Source organism: Puntigrus tetrazona, chromosome 2 (assembly GCF_018831695.1).
Source record: "Puntigrus tetrazona isolate hp1 chromosome 2, ASM1883169v1, whole genome shotgun sequence".
Lineage (NCBI taxonomy): Eukaryota > Metazoa > Chordata > Actinopteri > Cypriniformes > Cyprinidae > Puntigrus > Puntigrus tetrazona.
The window spans coordinates 14,439,491-14,461,912 of NC_056700.1; the positions used below are offsets into that span (position 1 = coordinate 14,439,491).

The window sequence follows — 22,422 nt, forward strand, 5'->3', positions numbered from 1 at the left end:
TGTAAATAAAAAACCTAAACAAAACAATACGACATGCAATTACTTCTGTTGAACTAGAGTTGAATTATTTACGACACGAGGCCTATATGATAACAGTATTCCTTGATAACAGATATTTTTTAATACAATATTGTTGCGTTGATTTTGCCGTCTAATTGTGTTTGTAAATTGAATTACGCGCGTTCCCAGAGTTAACATGTTGAAACCGCCTGCCCCCTAGTCAGGGTCTATATTTATCAGACCTAGTGGCCATACAAGGTCCTGGCTGGACGCTGCAATCTGCAGAGTGGCAGCATTATTTTTGTTCAGTGAAGTCCCGTCCTGTCGGCTGCCCCATACCCGCCGCTGTGCCTGGATTTTCACTGGCTTCTCATTTTTTGGAGTTCGTCCCTTTTTTTTGGAAAAGCAACTTTGACTTGGTAAGTTACTTTGAGGTTTCTCTAATCGAGTCTAGGCCTGGTCCAAATAAAGGAAATAATGCGTTAAAGTCATCCGATTGTCTGTAACAACTTAATCTAAATGTATCATTTAGTTGCCATCACAACAGGCAAAACTAGTAGCTTATATAATTGTATCGTGTCTCACGTTATAGTTATACTTGAAACACTAGGAACAGTTTTGTATGAGTATTCAAGTTGTGCTGTTGTGATATTGTCAAGTTAATTATTTATTTAATTTTAACAAGAATGGGTCTGTTACTAATTTTGGAACAGTAAACAAAGAGACAAATGTCTTGGATATGTGCATTGACCCATACAGTGTTTCTGAAAAAATAATAGTGGACCTCATACTCTCAGAATGAAAAAAGTGCATAAAAAGTATGTATTTAGCTGCACAGCCTGTGATCAGGGCAGTACCCTTAATGAAACATCACTGAACCTTATTTACCACTGAAAATTCAAAATAGCGTCTTAAAGTTACATATTACTACACTAAGGTACAAACATGTCCCTTTAAGGTTACTGCCCCAGTGACAAACCGCTATACCCCCTCCTAAGGTCTTTGCACTTTTTTTCTGACACTGTATATTCACGAATAAGATAAAATTGCTTTTGGAGTCAAGTGTTGTTTTTTGTGCATTTGAATTAACATTCATTGGGAACTTGAGACTGCACCAGAAAGAGAAAGGGGCCGATTTAAAAATCACCTCAGGATGTCAGAATCCTTAAAACTTCAGAAGGAACAGCAGCAACGGGACCTTGAGACGCGCTATGAGAGCACCTATCACCAAGGCTCCCTGTCATCTGTTAGCCGCCAGTCTTATGCTGCTTATGTGAAAAGGAGCAGCAGCTATGGGTAAGAGGACATGGGGGACATTCTCCCTGCGCTCATGCTGCCCTGAAGAATGGCCCCTGTAGAGCAACCCCTTCACAAGCGCTGCTTTTTAGATACCAGTGCTTTTATAACACACTCCGTGCTGCTTACTTGAAAATGTGTGCATCATATGAAGTGTCAACATTATAACCCTTTCATTATAACCTTCAAATAATGTTTGTTTGCTTTAAAACAGATCTGCAGAGAACCTCTAAAAATCTGTCATTTTTGTTTTGAAATTACAAGCCCTTCTTTTTCACTAAAGTTACAAAGAACAAAGAACGCTGATGCATTTTCTTTCATTATCTGTTATCACTTTCATTTTGTGATGGCAAATGACATCGGAGCTTATTGCAATAACAAAACAATAACTATGACCAATGGCAGCATAATTCTAAAATCAAGTCGTCTTTCTATGGTATACGCAGAGATATGTCTTTTCATATTTTACAGTTGGAAAGTTTTGAGTGAATAATCATCGGTGGTGTATGCTGTAGTGCGCGGCAGTCTAACATGCAGAAATATGCAATTTTCTCTATAGACAAGCGTATCAACATTTTAAACAATGAGAGATGCTTTTGTAGAAGCCTTAAGTCAGTATCATTTAAGTTTAAGGCAAATTCCTGTTGAATAACGTAACTTCAGCATCAATTCACCATTCAGAGAAGTTGCTGTTGTCATGGGAATGAATATTCCTTTTAAACGATCTCCCACTCTTGTGACAAAAAGCAGATTTTCCCTACACTCTCAAGCTGCTTATATATCATATAGATCTGTACCTGATTGTACAAACAGATGCTCTGCCTCAAACATATTTCATTGGTTGAGCGAATGTTGCTGACTGATTTTGACTTTGTTTACACTATAATTAGTTTGAAATATTGTGATTTATCTCTTCGCTGGTCGTTTTGGTTCATAGCTTATAACGTTTTATAGTTAGTTTTTTTTAATCCTTATGGAAATCATGCATGGAAACAAATACCAGCTGAGTGTGCTGTGGTTGTTGTGCTTTCTTCATGGTCATAGTCATTGAAACTAAGTTTATAAATATATAGGTCAGAATCCTTTGTCATAGAGGAACATATGGGCCGTTGAGGACTTCGTGATGCCGCGACCCTGTGGTTGGAAGAATTTGAGCCTCTGTGGGAGTGAGCCAAAGTTATTAATGGTGTTAGAGAGTATTTATGGTCACTGAAACTTGAAATCACAGTACTTGAGCTGAGCTGTAACTGTACTTTAACAGTACATCACTTTGCTACTTGAGGTGGCTTAATAGGATAATTTATGAAAGAATCAAAGTTCTGTCAAAATCTACGCACCCTTGTTTCGTTACAAACCTGTACGATTTTTTTTGTGGAGCCTAAAAGTAAACATTTTGAGTTTGGTTACCAACCATCTCCAAAATGTCTCCATTTGTGTTCCACAGAAGAAATACAGGCAATGGCATAATGATGAAACATTTTTATATTTGTTGAGCTTTCTGTCTAAACAGTATATAATGAAATAATGAAAATTGTTTCGTTAATTACTCACACTTGTGTTATTGTTCATCTTTGAAACACAGTTTGAGATATTTTGATGAAAGCTTTCTCGCCCTCATAGATAACAACTCAACTTATTAACTATGTTAAAGTTCAAGGCCTCAAAGATAGTAAGGACAAAATGGTTAGAACGCTGGCTCCTGCGTTAAGGAAGTGCTGTGGTACTATCATGATGGTGTGTCAGGAAGCTCTCGGATTTCAACAAAAAAATCTTAATTTGTCTTCCAAAGACAAACCATCCTGTAAATTTGGGACAACATGAGAGTGAGAATAGAATTTTCGTTTTTTGATTGCGCTATCCCTAGAACAGTATTGGACTTCTCAGAAATCTGATATTGTGCTATTTATTATTGTTTCTGAAGGTTGTTATTTATGCAGAAATTGGCGCATTAATGCTTTGGAATACGGCAAAACAAATATGGTTCATTTACTTATTTATAGTTGTAAAATAGTTTCCCGACAGCAATTTTCGAATGGTTCTGAAAGTATTTAAATATTGTTTTGGCATTAATTAACTCTTATAATCTTTCAATTCACTCTTGCACTGCCTATAAAGAGAACAATTAGCAAAATATGGACTTTGTATTATTGTATTACTTATAAAACAATCCACAGATGGCTTGGAAGCCACTGTAAGCCCAAAATGTTTTGTAACAGTGTAAGAGATAAAAGGATCACCCACTCAAATAGCAAACAGAGCTCTATGTTTTGTCTATAAATCAGTCCAAAGCCCATAATGCTGGTGGCTGTTGCGAATGACTGTTAGGATCATATGCATACTAAATGGTTTATCTCTGGCTGACATGACATTTCAAGTATTGTTTGTTACCAGGCGCTCATGATGCTTCGTGATCGCGATTAACAAAATATGCATTAAAACAATGTAATGTAGCATTACTTTTTAAAATATTTTTGGTTAGCTAATAAGAACATTGTAACAAGGATGATATGCGCACACACAGTAACAATATGCTGGAGTAGTGTATATTGATTTAATAGCTTTTTCTAAAGTGCTGCTTATTTCAGGCTTTTTCATTTATTTATTTTTTTAATAAATGCTTAATACAATGGATGTTTCTGCTAATATTCACTTTCCACTAACACACTAAGACTGCCTTTCCAGTGACTGTATTCCATCCTATTCCATTAACCCTGCTGAAATACTGAACCTTTTGTTCCATTAGCGTTAGGAAGATTTAAGGAAAATAATAAATGCAACTGACATTTTATGATGGAATAATGGAATAAAGTGTTTTCAGCCATGTGCAAAATCTTTGATGCATTGTGCAGTGTAATTAAACTCTGTGTTTATTGGTGTTGTTGATGATCACTGTTGTTTAGGCACAAAATTTCGAAGAAGGAGAAGAAACTGAGCACTCTCTCTAAAAAAGAAAAGCGCTCGCGCCTGGCTGTGGACAAAGAAGACGAGATCATTGGATACGTTGTGCCGGTCTTTAGAAGCAGGTGATTGCATGGTTTGCAAGTTTACTTTTTTTTTTGTTTCGGTTGACTATATTAAACCTGGCTGAAAACATGAATGTCTGAGAAACTTGTTAGACCTTTTTAGGTTAAGTCAGGAGTTGCATCTATATCCCTTTGCTCACTTATTAAAAACTGCATGTTTACACTAACATGGATCTCACTAACTTAATCTTCTCTGTTAGTCATTTGGCTACCCAGGATCTGATGGAGACTCAGGAGGAGGTGAAGGAGGAGGGTGTGGGGTATGTCGTCATGAGGAACCTGTTCTCCAGGGAGACCGACTTCAAGATGAGAACTGTGAAGAAGTCCAGAGAGACCAGTTTGAGAGAGTCTGCTGAACGCCTGACTCTGAGCAGAAAGGTTTGACCTAAAATGCTTAACGAGATGCTTATATAAAACATTGTGCCTTTTAACTGTTAAAAAAGTTTGGTGCAACTTTTTGTATCCCAAAACTGTATATTGAGGCTTATTGCAACAGACGTTAGTCACACTAACTATTCCAACAGTCTGTATTTCTATGTTTGTTTCATCTTAGGGTCCTAACTTATGTTGTTTTTTTTACACAAGATGCATGAGAAAGAAGAATTCCAGAAGAAGATGAATCCAGACAGTTTGACTCATCCCCCGGAGTTCATTGTGAAACCACGTGGCCAGACTGTTTGGGAGGGAAAGAGTGTGACACTGCACTGCACGGTGGCTGGATGGCCCAAACCTCGCGTGGCCTGGTCAGAAACACTACACTTCCAGCAATACTGGATAGAAATAATCTTTAAACCTAGCTTTAATTTACCACTGTTCTGTTTCCCTAACTTTTCAGGTACAAAAACAATGTTTTGATTGATGCTAAGTCTCACCCTGAGAAATACTTCACAGAGAGCCAATACAACATGCATTCTCTGGAAATTAAGAAGTAAAGAAAGTTTTTATTTGTTTAATCATGGTTGCGAAAGTTTTTTTGCGATTTATTTATTATATTGCACTAAATTTCATTCGTAATATCAGGTGTATGGAAAAGATAAACATTAAATGTGTGACTGCTATTTTTAAATCTCTTAAAATTATATTTTATATAACTGTATTATACTGATATTAATATAATATTACTCTTGTGGGTTGCAGTTGTAGTTTTAGCGACACTGCTGAGTACCGAATCTCTGCACTAAACGTGAAGGGAGAAAGTTCTGCATTTGCCCCTGTCATTATTAAAAGTAAGTATTTCGCTTGTTTTAGGTAGATTTCAATAGATGTTTTACATGTGCTCAAAATCAAACTGCAGTGTATTGATGGCTCAGATCTGGCCTTCAAAAAAGAAACTAATTTCATTTACCTGAAATATTTTAGAAATGATATACGTGACCCTGAACCACCAAACCTATTCGTCATCATAAGTAGCACAAGTATATTTGTAGCAATAGTACACTGTATAGCTCAAAACTAGATTTTTCTTCTTTGCTAAAAATCAATAAGGTATTAAATAAAGATCATCCTCCATGAAGCTATCAAACTAACAAATCAAAACACATATCAAACAAACAAACCATAAATGAATAGAAAGCTTATTTATTCAACTTTCAGATTATGTATAACTCTCTGTTTCCAAAAAATGACCCTTATGACCGGTTATGTAGTTAATGAAAAACATAATTAAGGGGTCATTGCAGCACAGGCATAAGTTGTACTCATATTCTACTGAATGTAGAAACTGTGCTTATACTTGTAAGTCACTCTGCTCTGGTTTCCAGCTGCTGTCCTCTTGACTTTCTATTTTAAGGCTCTTACAGCACCTCAGTTTGCCCTGTGTTATTCTGGAGCATCTTTCCACTGCCTCTGCACAGAATAATGCTATGAAATATCTTCACTTGGTCTTTATTTTTTAATATTTTTTGGTGATCATGTACACCAAGGTCAGCCATAGCATTTAAAGAGAAGCAGTTGGTTCTGTTTACAGTGCATCATGCAGTTATGCACTGTAATAATACATTTTTTGCTTTTCATTCTAAAGGATTCAAAGAAGGAGAAGATATGCCTGAAAGGCCCCGTAAGTTTCCTATACCATATAATACTCTTTTATGATCCCACTTTATGATCAAACTACAAATTTAACGTTTTGGTCTTTACAATAAATTCTACACTGTTTATAACAGTTTTTTATATTCGAATGTGCATAATAGAAATCATTTGACCTTTAAGCTGTTTCTGTTCCTATTCTTCTCAGATGGTTTCAGCCCTGAATATGGTGTGACCTTCAACACTACCATCATTGACAAGTTTGACGTTTCTTTTGGCCGTGAGGGAGAGACCATGAGTTTGGGCTGTACAGTCATTGTTTACCCTACTGTGAAACGCTACCAGCCAGAGATAGTGTGGTACAGAAATGGTTAGTATGAATGCATTGCAAGTGCATTTTGAAAAAAAAGCTGCTTACAAATTTGCTGAAGCATAAGTCACCCACTCCTAGCTATTGTCCTCCTCTGTGCCCTTTATATGCAGTAGCTATTAATTAAACTGCAGTTTACAGTCTAATGATCTCTTTTCTTTATCAGGTGTCGCCTTGTCACCTTCTAAGTGGGTGCACATGCACTGGAGTGGTGAGCGAGCCACTTTGACCCTTGTGCATCTGAACAAAGAAGATGAGGGTCTCTACACTCTGCGTGTCAACACCAAGTCAGGCTTCGACACCCACTCTGCCTACGTATTTGTCAGAGGTGAGACCTGAATGTATGCTTGTGCCGAGTACTCTTATATCGAAAGACATTGTCTTATTGTCCTTGACAAGCTATGCGCGCTGTATCTTTAAGAGTTACCACATGTATTAGGTTTCTCTCTGGGAATGTTGCTTCTATCTTTGGTTGACGGCACTAAAGGCAGCCAGTGTTGAAGCACAAGTTACACTTTCCATAAAAACTTTTTTAACAAAGCTTTTTTACATTTAAAAAAAATACATTTATTTAGCAAGAACGCATTAGTGATCAAAAGATTTCTATTTAAAATAAATGTTTTTGTGCTTTATATATCAACAAATCCTAAAAAAAGTTATCATAATTTCCACAAAAATAATAATAGTAATAATATGAAATGTTTCTTGAGCAATAAATCAGCATATATGCTATAAGAGAAATACATTTAAAAATTAAATAAATAAAAATAATATATAATCGTATTTAAATATGTCATAATATTATTATTTTATTGTAATTTTTATTAAATAAATGCAATAAACAAGCTTAAATTACTTTTTTATGTAAAAAACTGCACAGACCCCAAAGTCTAAAATTTCATAATGTTCATTTGTAATTAAATACATAATACCAGAAATTTCATTTATTTATATTTAAAATGTTTTTTTTTTGTAGTTATTCAGTGCAAAGCTACCTGAAAAAAAACTGTGCAGGTGCTTTAAACGCAAAACATGGTCACAACAAATGTTGAATTAATTTAGTTAATAGAGGTTAATTGATAAATATATTTATGACATTATTTTTAACAGCATCTTAATTTTACAGCATTTTTACACAAGTACCTAAAACCTTTAAGGTGCCGCTATTATGGGTAATGGGAGTCCAAAACAACAGGTTGACACATGCAAGGTCAAAAACATTTTTATTTTATTTATAATATCCAGTGACTGGACAATTTCATTTAAAGCATTGTTTATGAGCTTTTAACACTCTAAAAGTGGCACCTAGTGGCAAAGTATAAATTTGCATTTTCATTCAGATCAACCAGAAAATCAAGTTGCATGCGCAAAAAGTGAGCGGGCAATATGCAGATGTTTCACGTTGACGTCAACATGAAAGTTTTAAAGACTCGTTTCAATGATTCAGATGCAGACAATGACTTTATACACTGTGCACCTTCAGATTTAAAACTTTCCAGGATGTTTCCATTCTCTTAAACCTGTGTTATACTCTGCTTGAAAGGTCGTTTTCGAAAATCCGTAATAGAGGCACTTTACCAGTACTGTAGCTTGCCACGGTTCTTTGGGATTTAGTCTGCTTCAGTTTGTTAAAATCAAATGTTTTGATTTTTAGGCTTGTTAGCTTGCGAATGGTACAAAATAAATGTTTTTATAAAGTATCATCATCTTATAAGCCCTCGAGGCTTACATGATTAGATCATTAAAACACTTTCTAAGTTAAGAGAGAGCTGAAATTAGCTAGCTGTGTTTGCAGAGCGGAGGCGCTGTCATGTATCTTACTTTGCCATAATTAGACGTGACAGCAGGGTGCAAATCATGCTGATTTGTGTGTATCAGATGCTGATGTGGAGGAGGAGGGGGTTCCTGTTGCTCCTCTTGATGTGCGTTGTCATGACGCTAATAAAGACTATGTGGTTGTTACCTGGAAGCAGCCAGCAGTGGAGGGCAGCAGTTCCATCATTGGCTACTTCATTGACAGGTGAGTCATATGCCATCAGCAATGAGATCATAGCCCTGACATCAGTGCTCACCATTTAACTATTTCCGTACAGGTTGGAGGTAGGCACTCATCACTGGACCCAGTGTAATGACACTCCAGTGAAGTATGCCCGTTTTCCTGTCACTGGGCTTATTGAGGGCCGCTCCTACACCTTTAGGGTCAGAGCCCTCAACAATTCTGGTGTGAGCCGTCCGTCCCGGGCCTCTGACCCTGTAGTTGCCATGGATCCATCAGACCGTGCCCGCCTTAGAGGTGAAGGATATATGAATAAAGACTACAAAACAAATAATAATAAAAAAAAGAAAAATAAACAAAGCCAATCAGTTGCTTATGAGAACCATTTTTTTCTCCCACAGCTGGTCCCTCAGCTCCATGGACTGGAATGATCAAATTCACTGAGGAAGACCCCACAGGTAAAATAATACACTGTACTACATACTACATGCACAGCTTGATCATAGTCTTTCATAATTTTGTCTATGTTAGTACTGTTCAAAATTTTGGGGGTTGTAAAATATTTTTGCCAATTAATAAATTAATTAATTAAATGTATTTAAAAGAAGGCTGCGTTTAGTTTATTATGTGTATATTTTTTTTACAATTTAAAATAACAGTTTTTTCGTTTGTAGTTCATTCCTGTCATGACACAGCTGAATTTTCAGGATCATTACTCCAGTCTTCAGTGTCACATGATCTAATTTGGTGCTCAAAAAACATTTCTTCTTATTATCACAGCTGTAATAAAATGTCTTTACTGTCACGTTTGACCAATGAATAAAAGTATTATTATTATTATTTTTAATACTTACTGACCTCAAACTTTTAAACAGTAGTGGGAGTTAATTAATAACAGAAAATTCAAATCTGTTATTTTAAAGCCATGGCCCGGAACATTTTTGCGTTTAAAATGTATCAAGTTTTTTTAATAAGCAGGTACACCATAAATCCATTTTCTAAACCGTGTTTTTGGCTTGTCCACGAATCACTACGGTACACCTGCAATAACTGTTTATATTCTGGCTATTCATACTGGTTTGGGTAGGTTCCTCTGCGGTACCTGTGTGATTTGTCATAGACATAAACAGAAAGAATTAGCTCCGGCTACAAAGTTATTCCGCAAGACGCACACACTTCTGTTTATTAGCTCTTCTGCAGCTTTAAATTCTTCAATTTAGTATAGGCGTTTCTGCATTAAAATGGGTATTATGCAAATGGATATTGATTTATAGATTTCTACATTACATGCAATGGTATTAACTAAAGATTATGTTTAAGTAAGTGTTATATTATCAAAGCTAATTAAAATGTAAATAAGAGAAATAATATTGTGGAGGTTGCTGCAGCATTATATCTCTGGTCTCTTTCAGTGGGGGTGGTTCCCGGTCCACCTACTGACCTGGCTGTCACTGAGGCTACTAAGAGTTACGTGGTACTGAGCTGGAAGCCACCCATCCAGAGAGGACATGAGGGTGTCATGTATTATGTGGAAAAGGTGAGGCAGAATGTAAACAGAATGAAGTATTTGATTGTATAAGTTTAATATATTTGAGACTAACAAGTTTCTTCTCAGTGTTTGGTGGATACAGACACTTGGCAGAGGGTAAACACCGGGATGCCAGTGAAGTCCCCCCGCTTTGCCCTGTTCGACCTTGCTGAGGGCAAATCCTACAGCTTCCGTGTCCGTAGCTGCAACTCTGCTGGAGTTGGAGAGCCGTCCGAAGAAACTGGAGCGACTACTGTGGGAGACAGATTGGGTGAGTATTAGCACTTGACACAGAAAAGAAAATAGGTTAGTGACACATGTTCTGAATTGCATGATAGAGAGTATGTTTCAAGACTGCTGTGACACGTGCCTCGGAGGAAATCTAATCGTGCGTGGCATAATTTGGGATGAAAACAGCCGTATCGGTTAAGGAAAGTACCATTAAAAAAAAGAACAGTAAAGAAATGTCACAATATATTTCTCAATTTCTCTCAAAATGAAAAAAAAAATGGTGAAAAAAACGATTTCCACTAAAGTATTATGCTGCACTGCTTTTTAACTTTGATAATAATAAGAAATATTTTTTGAGCAGTAAAATTTTAATATTAATGTTTTTTTACTTAAGTTTAGACAATAAATATATTTTGATAATAAATAAATAAATGCAGCTTTGGCAAGCATAAGAGACTTCTTTCAAAATACAAAATCTTACCAGCTTTTGAATAATTATGCGTTTCTACACAGAGAAATGTTGTATTTCAAAATAACAAGTTTTTTTCATGAAAGGAATGATCCTGGAAGTCTTGACTTGAAATCATGCAAACTCCATTCTTTGTCTTTTATATTTTTTGTGTTGTTTCTAGACCTGCCCTCTGTCCCAGGGCCTGTTATTCCCATCAGAAACACTGACACGTCTGTGGTTGTGTGCTGGGGGGCATCTAAAGAGGTTAAAAATCTGGTGGGCTATTACATCGAGGTCAGTGTCAGTGGAAGTGGCGTGTGGGCTCCCTGTAACAACAAACCAGTCAAAGGCACTAGGTATGTCAATCAGGTGACCTGAGACACTGAGAAACTGCATTGTTATTAAAACTACAGATATTTTTTGAATGAATTACAAAAAGCGGTTATAGATATTTTACACCAAAATATTACTATGTAACCGGTCATAACTTGTGTTGTGGTGTGCAGGTTTGTGTGCCACGGGCTGAGCACTACGGACAAATGCGTGTTTAAGGTGAAGGCTGTGAATGCTGCAGGATACAGTGGAAGCAGCGCCGAATCTGAGGCCTGCATTGTGCAAGCAAGCATTGGTGAGTAATCCTGTCTATAGCAGAAGCTTCATCCTTTTTCGTATAGAGATCCCGTATGGAGATCAAACGGGTATAACTAACAAGAAGCATGGCCTGTCATTTACATACGTAATAATATGTTCATCACAAAACTCTTAAAATAGTCATCACATTCTTTTTGAAATTTGATTAGAATCTGTAGGCTTTGTTCAAATGAAAGTTTACCCCAATATTACAAATTTCCCTTTAATTTGAACCATGTGTGTAGTGCATGCAGTGTGTAGATCTGTAGCTTTTGGGAGAAAACCATTAAAAAACTGTGATTCATTCTTTCCCTGATGTGTGCCAGCACTTAGCACCATATTGTCCTTGACTAGTACAAAAGCATCCTCCATAGTCCTCTGTATGTGCATTACCCTCTCGCTTAGCTTTCAATGCCATTGAAAAGTCACCATTATACTGTATATAATGGCTGTGCTGTTTAAACTTTGCATACGACCAAGCTAAAAACACAAAGCCTGCATGCTGCGTGAACATCTTATTAAAGCGCGACCTGCCTCTGCATGCCGTGCCCTGCTATCAGAACTCCTTTAATTCCCTCGGAAAACACACAGCCATTACCTGAGTGTATCCTGCGTGACACAAACATTCAGGTACTACGATTAACAAAGCAGTCATGTGAAAGAGACAATAGGGGTATTTCGTCAACTATTCCAGACTGCAGAATGCACGTTGACTGAAAATCAGGCAGTATGCCTCTTGTGTGTTGTCATGCAGGTGTGTCTGTGCCGTGTGTCTGTTTGCTGAATAACTGCAGGGTGTGTAATGCAAACCTATGCATGAGCAAGATGGGTGGTAGAGCAAGCTGAGCAAAGGTCGTCCTTCGTCCTGAAAACAGTGAGTATAGACCTGTTCAGACTGTGACAAATCTGCGTATCAGTATGTCTCAAGGACAGGTGGATGTACAATGTTTTGCTCTAAAGTATAATATTTTTATTTGAAATGTACATACTAGTAAATCTATGGGGTGTAGAGAGAGAGAGCGAGCATTATTTCTTTATTTATTTAAATAATTAAGCACATTTTTCTTATTCATTCACTACATTACTGTACTGTACAGTTATGAAAAAAGTAAACATAGTAAAATACAGTCTATTCAATAACAGATAATATTTTGTATAATTAAATAATCTGTTTTTCACATGAAAATAAGTGAAATATGTGAAAATAAGATTAATAAGAAAAAGAATAAGACTTAATTTTTGTGAAAATGCCACAGAATGACAAAACATAAAAACATAAAGAGATGAAAAAAGGCTTCATTTTATCAATGCAAAATTTCCTACTGAAGTTGTGTTTACTTTTAATCTAAACAGCATATAACAATGCATTTATTTTATAACAAGAGTTGTATGCTTATAACAACAAGTATGCTCCATTTACCTGCACAGCATGAAAGTTATTATTTTGACTCTGCATTATTCAAAAAAATGCAGAATGTGTGTATAAAGTAGCATGATTTTGTACTAATATCACATAACAGCTCAATTTCAGGTCCTTGGACTTTGATATGCTGATGTCCTACTATGAAGATCTTGTGCTCTTTCAAGAAGAGCGTTCATTGTTTTGTTCGGGTAACAGATGTTAGAATGTTTTGTTGGACTAAACTAGGTCTTGTCTTTCTGTAGCCGTTCCAAGCCCTCCCACCGGTGTGACCCTGCAAGAGAGGGTCCGTGACTACATGGTGCTTGGCTGGCAAGCTCCTGCGAAGACCGGTGGAGCCGAAATCAAAGGTTACTACCTGGACTACAGAACAGTGAAGGATGGACTCACAAGCAAGTGGCATGAAGTTAACCTCCAGGCAGTCACTGGCACATCTTATAAAGTAGGTCATGATACCACAATGAAAAGCTTTTGTAAAGTTAAGAATTATGACCACAATGCGCATGGTGATAAAGACTGATCTGAGTAACTGTTGTCCTTATTCCTGTCTCGTTGACTTAGGTGACAGACCTGAAGGAAAATGTATTCTACCAGTTCCAAGTGCGTGCTGTCAATCGGGCTGGTATTAGTGAATCCTCCGTACTCTCTCTCCCCTTGGAGTGCAAGGAATGGACTGTGGCTCTTCCAGGTAAACCAGTCAGCGTTTATGTCAGGCAATGAGATTTGTTAAATACGTGAATTCTTATTCAATGTATGGGAGAGATTATAATGAGGAAGAGACTAATAGGAAAATGATCAAGAACACATGAAGAAAAAGAAATCACGCTCATGATCATTTTTTGTATTATTTCATAAATAAATATAGAGTTTTATCCAAATTATCATGATTTTATTTAGTTTTCCTGCTTTAGAAATCACCTCATACATCCATGTTTTTCAAGACTGTGGGAATGTCTTTTCTTTATTAAAAAATACCCAAAACAAATTCAAATTAACTTTTTCTTGAAAGAAAATATAATTTTATTAATTACAGTAATATATTTATTTGTGCATTTTGTAAAGTTCTTATTAAAAAAGTATATGTCTGTGTGTATGTATGTGCATGGTATTGAAATGTAGAAATAATTTACATTCTTAAGATAGAAAGATGATTATTGGACCGAAGTTCTCTCACTGCTAAATCAGCACCTTAAACCTAGGTATTTTGGTCCATTTTACTGGCGGTGATGTCACTGGTATTTCTATGTGTGCATTTAATTTTTCTACCAAACCCAGGTCCTCCTCATGGCCTCCGTGTCCAGGAGGTGCGAAAAGACTCTCTGGTGCTTCTGTGGGACCCACCTACATTCAATGGCCGCAGTGCTGTGACTGGATATTATGTGGACTATAAGGAAGAGAATGGCAGATGGAGATGTGTCCAAGAGAGATCCACGAGAAATACTTACATGAAGGTAATAAATTATATTTTTTGTTCTCACAGTTTAGATATTTAGTTGCAAAAGGAGTCCAAACTGTTTTCATGGCTTAATTGCAAACCAATCTCCTAGTACTGGCTTCTGTTTTTAATGATGCTTTTTTATGGGGTTTTTTTTGTGTGTTGAGCTATTTAGTTATTCAAAAAAGAGAAATTACAAAATGTCAGAGGGCATTTACTCATTAGTTTTCTTTGTTCGATAAAGGTAACTGGTCTCCAAGAGGGTGTTTCCTACAGACTGCGCGTCCATGCTAAGAATCTGGCAGGTGTTGGTGGACCCTCAAAGGCAACTGATGCAATTTTGGCAGAGACCCGCCCTGGTGAGATTTTATTCAAGGACATGGATACAACTGTGTGGTAGAGAAAAACATCTGTCATTCACCACCTGCCCTTCTAATTTTGTTATGTTGGGTTCTCCTCAGGAACCAATGAGATTGTGGTGGATGTGGACGACGATGGTGTGATCTCTCTGATCTTTGAGTGCTCCGATCTTAAAGAAAACTCTCAGTTTGTGTGGTCTAAAAACTACGAGGCCTTCACTGACACTTCTCGTCTCACCATTGAGACAGCTGGGGGCAGGTATGCTGACTCCTGAAATAATACATTCATGCTGAGCTTCGTTAACTTTCATATTTTGTTGCGATTGACTGCTTTTATTTTTTGGATACCCAATAACCTTCATGTAAAGAAATAAATGTGCAAGTGATTTGTATTTATTACTGTTGACAGAAACATTCATTTACCTTTATTTAGGTCCAGAGCCATCTTTAATGACCCGTCTTTGGAAGACTTGGCCACTTACTCCTGTTTTGTGACTAACACTGATGGTGTTTCTGCCAGCTACACACTCACTGAGGAAGGTGAGTCACTTTCCTTTCATCTGCGGTGATATTCCATCCCATTACATTTCTGTGAGTGACGTTCCTGCTTAAGAATGGAAAACATGGGGATCGCTACTGCTTAATGTCAATTGAGATTACAGTTGCTGCTTATTCCTATTCCAACAAGCAAATAATTCCACTCAACAAATAGTTCACATCAATAATCTGTTTTCTTGAAGAAATCTACATGTTGTAAGCTTAGTTGATTGTTTGTTGATTGTTACATTTTGTAGGACTTAAGCGCTTGCTGGAAATGAGCCATGACCACCAGTACCCCAGTAAGTGGTTTATCTAGAATTATATAGTATAGTCAATATGCATACTTAATATACTTTTACCAGTCAGTAGGTTGTTAATTGTGATCAATTTTCTGCAGTAATTCCCTTCAAAAATGAAATGGCCATTGAGCTGCAGGAGAAGGGCCGTGTGCGTTTCTGGGCCGAAGTTGGTAAATTCACTTCTAACTGCCAAGTGGAGTATGTGTTCAATGATAATGTCATCCATGAAGGCAAGGTAAGACATATCAGAACATTTTAACTCTGCTGGAATTTACAAACTAACATTAATTATCATGTACACTTGGACAGCATACACTGATAATGTTTTTTATGTCAAACTCAGAAGTACACAATGAACTTTAACAAAACTACTGGCATTATTGAGATGTTCATGGACCTACTGGAGGTTACTGATGAAGGAACCTTCACATTCAACCTTGTTGATGGCAAAGCAACTGGCCGCACCAGCTTAGTGCTTATTGGAGAAGGTGAGATCATATTTAAATTAGTTGGTATGATATATTTATATATATGATTTTATTTAATAAATTATGATTTTTTTTTAATGAAACAAAATCAGAATTTTTGTCAGTGTCATTTATGTATAAAAATATACATAATATATATACACATGCTTCTTAAATCCTAATGTCTTTTTTGTCACTTTCTGTCACTTTTTTTTGTCACTTTTTACTCAAATCATTTTGAATAAATAATAATATTAAAAAAACAAACATAATTTGAGTGAATAATTAGTGACATAGAAACATAAGTTTTAACATATTTCAATTTTTTTTACATCATAATTTTTGTTTGTTATTAAAGCATTTTAAATTAGACTTTGAATCACAGATTTGTAACCCACTATGTATTTGTGTTTAACCCATTATGCAATATAAGTCAGTACATTTTATTAGTACAGCAGCCTAACAGAGCTTTACTTCAGTATGTCCTTTAGAGGGCAGAAAAGTACCGTTTAAAACTCCAAATCCAAACGGACTACACAGTTGGGTTGTCATGAAATGTGTTTTGTGATCTAGCTCTGGGTAATGCTTATGAATGGACTCTAAACAGATTTCAAAACTAAAAATAAGCTGTATTCTGCACACTTTGATCATTTCCTTCTATTTTTAATAATTCTGTTTTCCAGAGTTTGCTGAGCTTCAAAAGAAATCTGAGTTTGAGAGAGCAGAGTGGGTCAGAAGGCAAGGTACGCTGTCTGTATTGTTTGTGTTAAATCACATTTTAGTTGTTGAATGTCTAAAAATATTCCCTCACACACAGGTCCTCACTTTGTGGAGTATCTCAGTTTCGAGGTCACTCCAGAATGTGATGTGCATCTGAAATGCAAGGTAAGGCTTTAATAATCAAAGATGAGAACATGAAACCGCCTGTCAATGCCTCAGGTTGAAAAGATACTTATTAAAATCCTTTTTTTTTCATCTTTCTTCTGCTATAGGTTGGAAACATCAAACCTGGCACTGAGATTGCCTGGTTTAAGGATGGAATTGAGATCGAAGAGGATGATGAGGATGCTAAGAAGATCGGAAAATCTGATGAAGTGTTGATCTTTGACATTGGCAAGGTCAGACTTGGTTGGGCCGTGATAAGGCTGTGTTCGTGCTGGGATTCCAGCATCTGTATGATTATTAAACAAATGCATTTTTGCTGGATGCAGTATTATACATATGCTACAGGCTTTGCTACGCTAAAAGCAGCTCTCCTCTCTGACACACGGACTCATAAATGATGAGATATTTGCATAGTAATGACGAATATGTTTATTTTCTTTTATTTTATATATATATATATATATATATATATATATATATATATATATATATATACATTTTATTATATCCTAAAAGCCTTCCTGAAAAGTAACAGTGTTTAACATCAGCTCCTGGTATTATTATGCATGATTCATCAATATTTTGTCAATGAATAAATGGTCTTTGTAATCTTTTATGCACATTTAATAACTCGCTCTGCCTCTAAAATACCTTTCATTTTCCTCCAACATTACCTACATTAAAAAACCCCTCTGCTTAGGCTTGCTTTAGACTACATTTTTTCGTAATGCAATATTTCAAAACCTTGGCAATACTTAATGCAGCAATGTTATGTATTAAAAGTAGTAAATGTAGTAGTAAAAAAGACATTTTGAAAGTAAAATAACCCTTGAAATATATAACTGGATATGCACTTATGTTGGATTCCGTTATGTTTATCATGCCCTGTACTTTTAACAGACAGGATGCAAAACCTATTGAATTATTTATGACATTCATCAACATTTATGTCCATATATCATAAATATATGGTCCTTCCGTGTGTGAACCTTGGTTTTTAAAGGAAGTCATTTCCTGAATTCAATCAGATTCAGATGGCAGCTATGTAAAGTAATGCAAATTATCATATTATGTGCAATCTGATCTCCATTTTGTAATATTAATGGGTTATAAATTTTAAATGCCATCTTAGTTTGACTGAATTCAACTACCAATAAGGTGCCAGTCCAGCTGGATTGAGAGAGGAGTGTATTTAATGCATTTTAATGCACGCTGCAGAAGAGGGGCAAACTCCCTTGCCACTCCAGTAGGGGGCGCTGGCATTAACTGCAATGTTTGTTTGATTCACAGCTTGTTATTAAGAGCGAAAAGGCACAACGGAAAAAGAAACCAGCAACCGAAGAAAGTCCAAGCAAGCCAAAAGTCCGGAGCTTTGATTTATAAGTTGCCATCAGTGTCAATATGTTGTTATTTGTGATGGTGCTGTCTTTTCCTCTCTTACTCTGTTGGCCTGCAGCATCCTCCGCAGGAGAAAAGCTTCGCTTTTCGGTCTTTCCTGTTTCGTTTATTTAAATGTTGTTCAAAAATGTTTTAACTTCTGATTCGTTTTGATTAAAACTAGTGTCCAGTGTCTATGCCTCACTGTTCCCACAATTCCCCAACAGATTTCAAAGAAAGATGCTGGAGTATATGAGGTTAAACTGAAGGATGAAAGAGGAAAGGACAAAACTTTGCTGAACCTGACAGATGCAGGTAGGAGCCACTTTGTCAGCGGGCCTGATCAAAATTCTCAATTTAAGGATTGGCATCCTTTCAGTTGAGATGGAATTTGCATCGCACAGGATGTTGAATTGGAATTTGAATTGGAATGACAGCTTGTGGAGTTTACTGATTTGCAATTCAAAGAAATTCAGCACAGACATACAACAGAATTTCATTTATCCAGCACAGAAACAAAACCAGAAAAACGACTACTTTATGTGTTTTGCTTGTTTTCGCACTATACTTATTTAAATGTATTAATTGTTAATTCTAGAAATGTGTAACACACATTTACATATGATTATTAAGCAATTTAGGCTTTATGTTGAAAAATTATATATATATATATATATATCGTTTTATCCTTTGAATATTTTACATTAAATTCAGATTTAAACAACTCGACGATTAGTAAAAGCGTATTTCATTGTTTTGTCTTTTTTTCTAGCAATAGACTATATATTTGAACGTGATTATTATCTTTTTTCTTGTAACAGGTTATCAAGCAGTGCTGAATGAAGTATTTAGAGTTATTGGTGAGTGTCATGCCATTAGTCCTTCACCACTAAAGCGTTATTGTGAAAGTACAGTAATATGACGCTCCATTAGGAATATGCTCTCAGATTCGATCAGTGCATGTCATGTAATTTTCATGCACTTCTTTCTCTGTTCTTGTAGCCAATTCTTCCACCGAGCTCAAGGTTATGAGCACAGAACATGGAATCATTCTTTATTCATTTGTTGTACACTATATGGAAGATCTCCGTGTTGGCTGGCTTCAAAAGTAGGCTTCCTGGCACCCTTCTCTATCTACCAGTGTGTGTGTGTGTGTGGGCTGTTTTAATGTGACTTCAGTGTCACGTTAGCCACACTGAAACAAAATTTCTTCCCATAACTAACCCAATCCAAAGTTTTGCCAATTTGTTTGCTCGCTGTACCGTATCACCATGGCCAATGACCTTGTGTGTTGCCCCTTTGTTTCTAACTTACTCTAGAGAATCTAAGATCTCCCATTCAGACAGAGTGCAGTGTGGAGTCACCGGAGAACAGCTGTGGCTCAAAATTAACGAGCCCACCGAGAAGGATAAGGGCAAATATGCCATTGATATCTTTGATGGCAAAGGCGGCATCAAGAGAGTTCTTGACCTGTCAGGACAAGGTAAGAGCTCAGGTGTTCCAACACAAATGACCTTGCAGTACTTCTGCATTCATTAGAGATATTGTGAAATTTATATATATATATAATGTATTTATATATATATATAATGCGTGTGTCAAATTAATAGATTAATCGCATCCCAAATAAAAGTTTTTGTGTGTGTGTGTATATATATATATATATATATATATATATATTAAACACAGTATGGACACATATATTATGTAAACAAAAACATTTATTTTGAATGTGATTTATCACAATATACATAAAATCTGTACCAGATTTTTTTTTCTTTTTTAATTATTTACCCCCCTATCATTCCTTTACATAGTATGGGAGGAAGCTTTTGAAGAATTTAAGAGGCTGAAGTAAGTTTCAACTACTGTAAACCTTTATATCCTATTAATGTAGCATGCATTTGTTAAGTTCCTGCTTTTTTTATGGCCAAGAACTGCTTGAATAAGCTGTCAGAATAATCCTAAAATAGACAGAACAATGTCTAAAATAGACCACCCATGAGTGCGTCACAGAAGACTTGCAGTGCAGCATTTCCTGATATTGAAAAGTGTGAGAAGCATATATCACTTTTGGCGTCACTATTTAAAGACCTAAATAACAGAGTGTTTGTCTGTCTTTCCTTCCTCAGGGCGGCGGCCATAGCAGAGAGAAGTAAGTGATTATCTTTGGCTTTTATTATTGTGCTCTGACAGCGTGAACAGATTCACAATGTCGTTCCGTAAAAACAATCTAATTTGAATGTTTCAGTTGCGGATTTATTATTCTGTGTTCAGTACATAAATTAATATGCCTGAACAAACATCTCAGACTCATTTATTTCTTTAGAGAGAACAGATATTGATTTGGTTCATCGCATATTAAAACTTCTTGAATCTGCAGCTTATTAAATGGTTTGTGTATCTGTAGACCGTGCTCGTGTGGTGGGCGGACTACCTGATGTAGTCACCATTCAGGAGGGCAAGGTAATACAATCTATTATATATGTTCATCATAATATGTAAGGAGTTTATTGATAACGTTCATCGCTCTTCACCCTTTTCAGTCCCTCAACCTTACCGGCAACGTATGGGGTGATCCTGTTCCTGAGGTCGCCTGGGTGAAGAATGAAAAACCGCTTTTGTCTGACGATCACTACACGCTGAAGTTTGAGCACGGCAAGTTTGCCAGCATCACCATCGCTGCTGTTACAACCGTCGACTCGGGCAAATACGCCCTGCTGGTGAAGAACAAGTATGGCACAGAGGCCGCAGAGTTCACCGTCAGTGTCTACATCCCAGAGGATGAAGCGGAGAAGAAGGAGTAAAGACATGCACAGGAGGGGAGAGAAGGGGTTAATATATGACCAGTATACCTTCCAAGCATTTTAATTCAAAGCATGCCTGCCCACAGTCCAATATTGTATGGTTTTGCCTTAAGTAAACATTTAAATAATTAACATAATTTTCTTGATGTGAGCAATATAAGTTTCTAGGTTGTTCACACCAGCCCCCCTCTACAAATGTAAATGCTCCCCACCCCATAGTTTGCTGAATCTGGTTATGAACATTCTTCAAAATGTTTCTGGACTCACAGAGTTAAGTGTACGGTGAAGCGGTTTTTCACATTTGTAATTTTGAATTTGGGGTAGCAAGGTTATGAAGCCCTGCTGCCATTCCAACTTCAAAACTATACAGTGTGAATTACTAACTCAGGCCAATGGATGAACTGTGGAGAAGTAAGCATATTTAGGTGTTAACCTTAAAATTGTGGTACCGTGGGTATTTCTAATGCATTAGCTTTATGAAATATTGCCATTTCTTAATCTTGGGTTTTAAAAAAGTTTGCAAATCCCATTTGGCAAGCAAAGATATGCATCTCTTTGCTTTAAGTAAATGCAGTATCTACAGGTAATAAAGACACTTGGGTATAACGATATAAACATGTTTTGAATTAAATGCTTTAGGTCTTGCTTTATTTCTAAGCATAAACTGGAACATTAGAATGTATCTCAACTGTTGTCACATTTTAATTTAAATTGGTTGTGTAGTTTCCATTGTCAGTCTTCTGCTTTGTGAAAAAAAAAAAAAATCTAACAGACAACATGTGATTTGGTAAATCCTTTCTTGGAAAAAAATATATATGGATAATCTTATTTGTAGTTTTATGATTTATTGTTGTATGTCTGCTAAATCTTGCTTAATGCATTTGTTTTATATGTAAACATATGAACATAGTAAAGTCAGTTGGCACTGTTGCAAGGCAATTTAATCTGTGTAGGTTCTTTAGATAACGCAGGATCAGCTATTGCTAAGGCTTTGTTGTTTTGTGCTCATATCAACGGACACAGATCTTAATCAGAAAAAAAAAACAGTCAGTGCTATGCAATAAATTTGAAACGTTGCAATGCAGAAAATGTGTTTGACTTGAAAACCTGTAAAACCTGGAGAGTAAGGACCCGCACTGTGAACATTCTTCAAGTGCACGAGTAAAAGCACATTCCGGATCAGAAAATGAAACCGGTTATTCACTGACAAGTAAATGAACAGAACAATCACAAACTTATGAAAGGAAGTGGTTTGCGGTGGTTATCGCGAATTTTAGACTGCG

The 22,422-nt window shown here is 36.3% G+C and overlaps 1 protein-coding gene across 2 annotated transcripts; it reads left to right on the forward strand.

Moving 5' to 3' along the window:
• Positions 1-261: 261 nt before the first annotated feature.
• Positions 262-22,223, forward strand: myom1a (myomesin 1a (skelemin)). 2 transcript variants are annotated; one of them, XM_043219618.1, is made up of 38 exons: positions 262-419; positions 1,109-1,296; positions 4,197-4,319; positions 4,520-4,697; positions 4,905-5,062; positions 5,155-5,247; positions 5,457-5,545; positions 6,340-6,375; positions 6,553-6,714; positions 6,881-7,042; positions 8,593-8,734; positions 8,808-9,007; positions 9,112-9,168; positions 10,123-10,247; positions 10,326-10,509; positions 11,102-11,276; positions 11,427-11,548; positions 13,216-13,412; positions 13,532-13,658; positions 14,246-14,421; positions 14,650-14,764; positions 14,867-15,023; positions 15,198-15,304; positions 15,559-15,603; positions 15,702-15,838; positions 15,947-16,091; positions 16,754-16,813; positions 16,888-16,955; positions 17,063-17,188; positions 18,246-18,317; positions 18,560-18,647; positions 19,154-19,192; positions 19,335-19,440; positions 19,652-19,815; positions 20,150-20,186; positions 20,465-20,487; positions 20,743-20,798; positions 20,879-22,223. In XM_043219618.1, the coding sequence occupies exons 2-38, from the start codon at positions 1,154-1,156 to the stop codon at positions 21,137-21,139; spliced, it is 4,455 nt and encodes a 1,484-aa protein (XP_043075553.1). In that variant the 5' UTR covers positions 262-419; positions 1,109-1,153; the 3' UTR covers positions 21,140-22,223. The 2 variants fall into 2 exon arrangements, with proteins under 2 accessions (XP_043075553.1, XP_043075563.1); XM_043219628.1 differs by lacking the exon at positions 18,246-18,317.
• The last annotated feature ends 199 nt before the right edge of the window (positions 22,224-22,422 follow it).

Coding starts and splice junctions, on each gene's coding strand:
- myom1a (XM_043219618.1), top strand. CDS start 1,154: ATGTCAGAATCCTTAAAACTTCAGAAGGAACAGCAGCAACGGGACCTT. Junction 1,297..4,196: donor AAAAGGAGCAGCAGCTATGG/GTAAGAGGACAT, acceptor ACTGTTGTTTAG/GCACAAAATTTCGAAGAAGG. Junction 19,441..19,651: donor CGTGTTGGCTGGCTTCAAAA/GTAGGCTTCCTG, acceptor AACTTACTCTAG/AGAATCTAAGATCTCCCATT.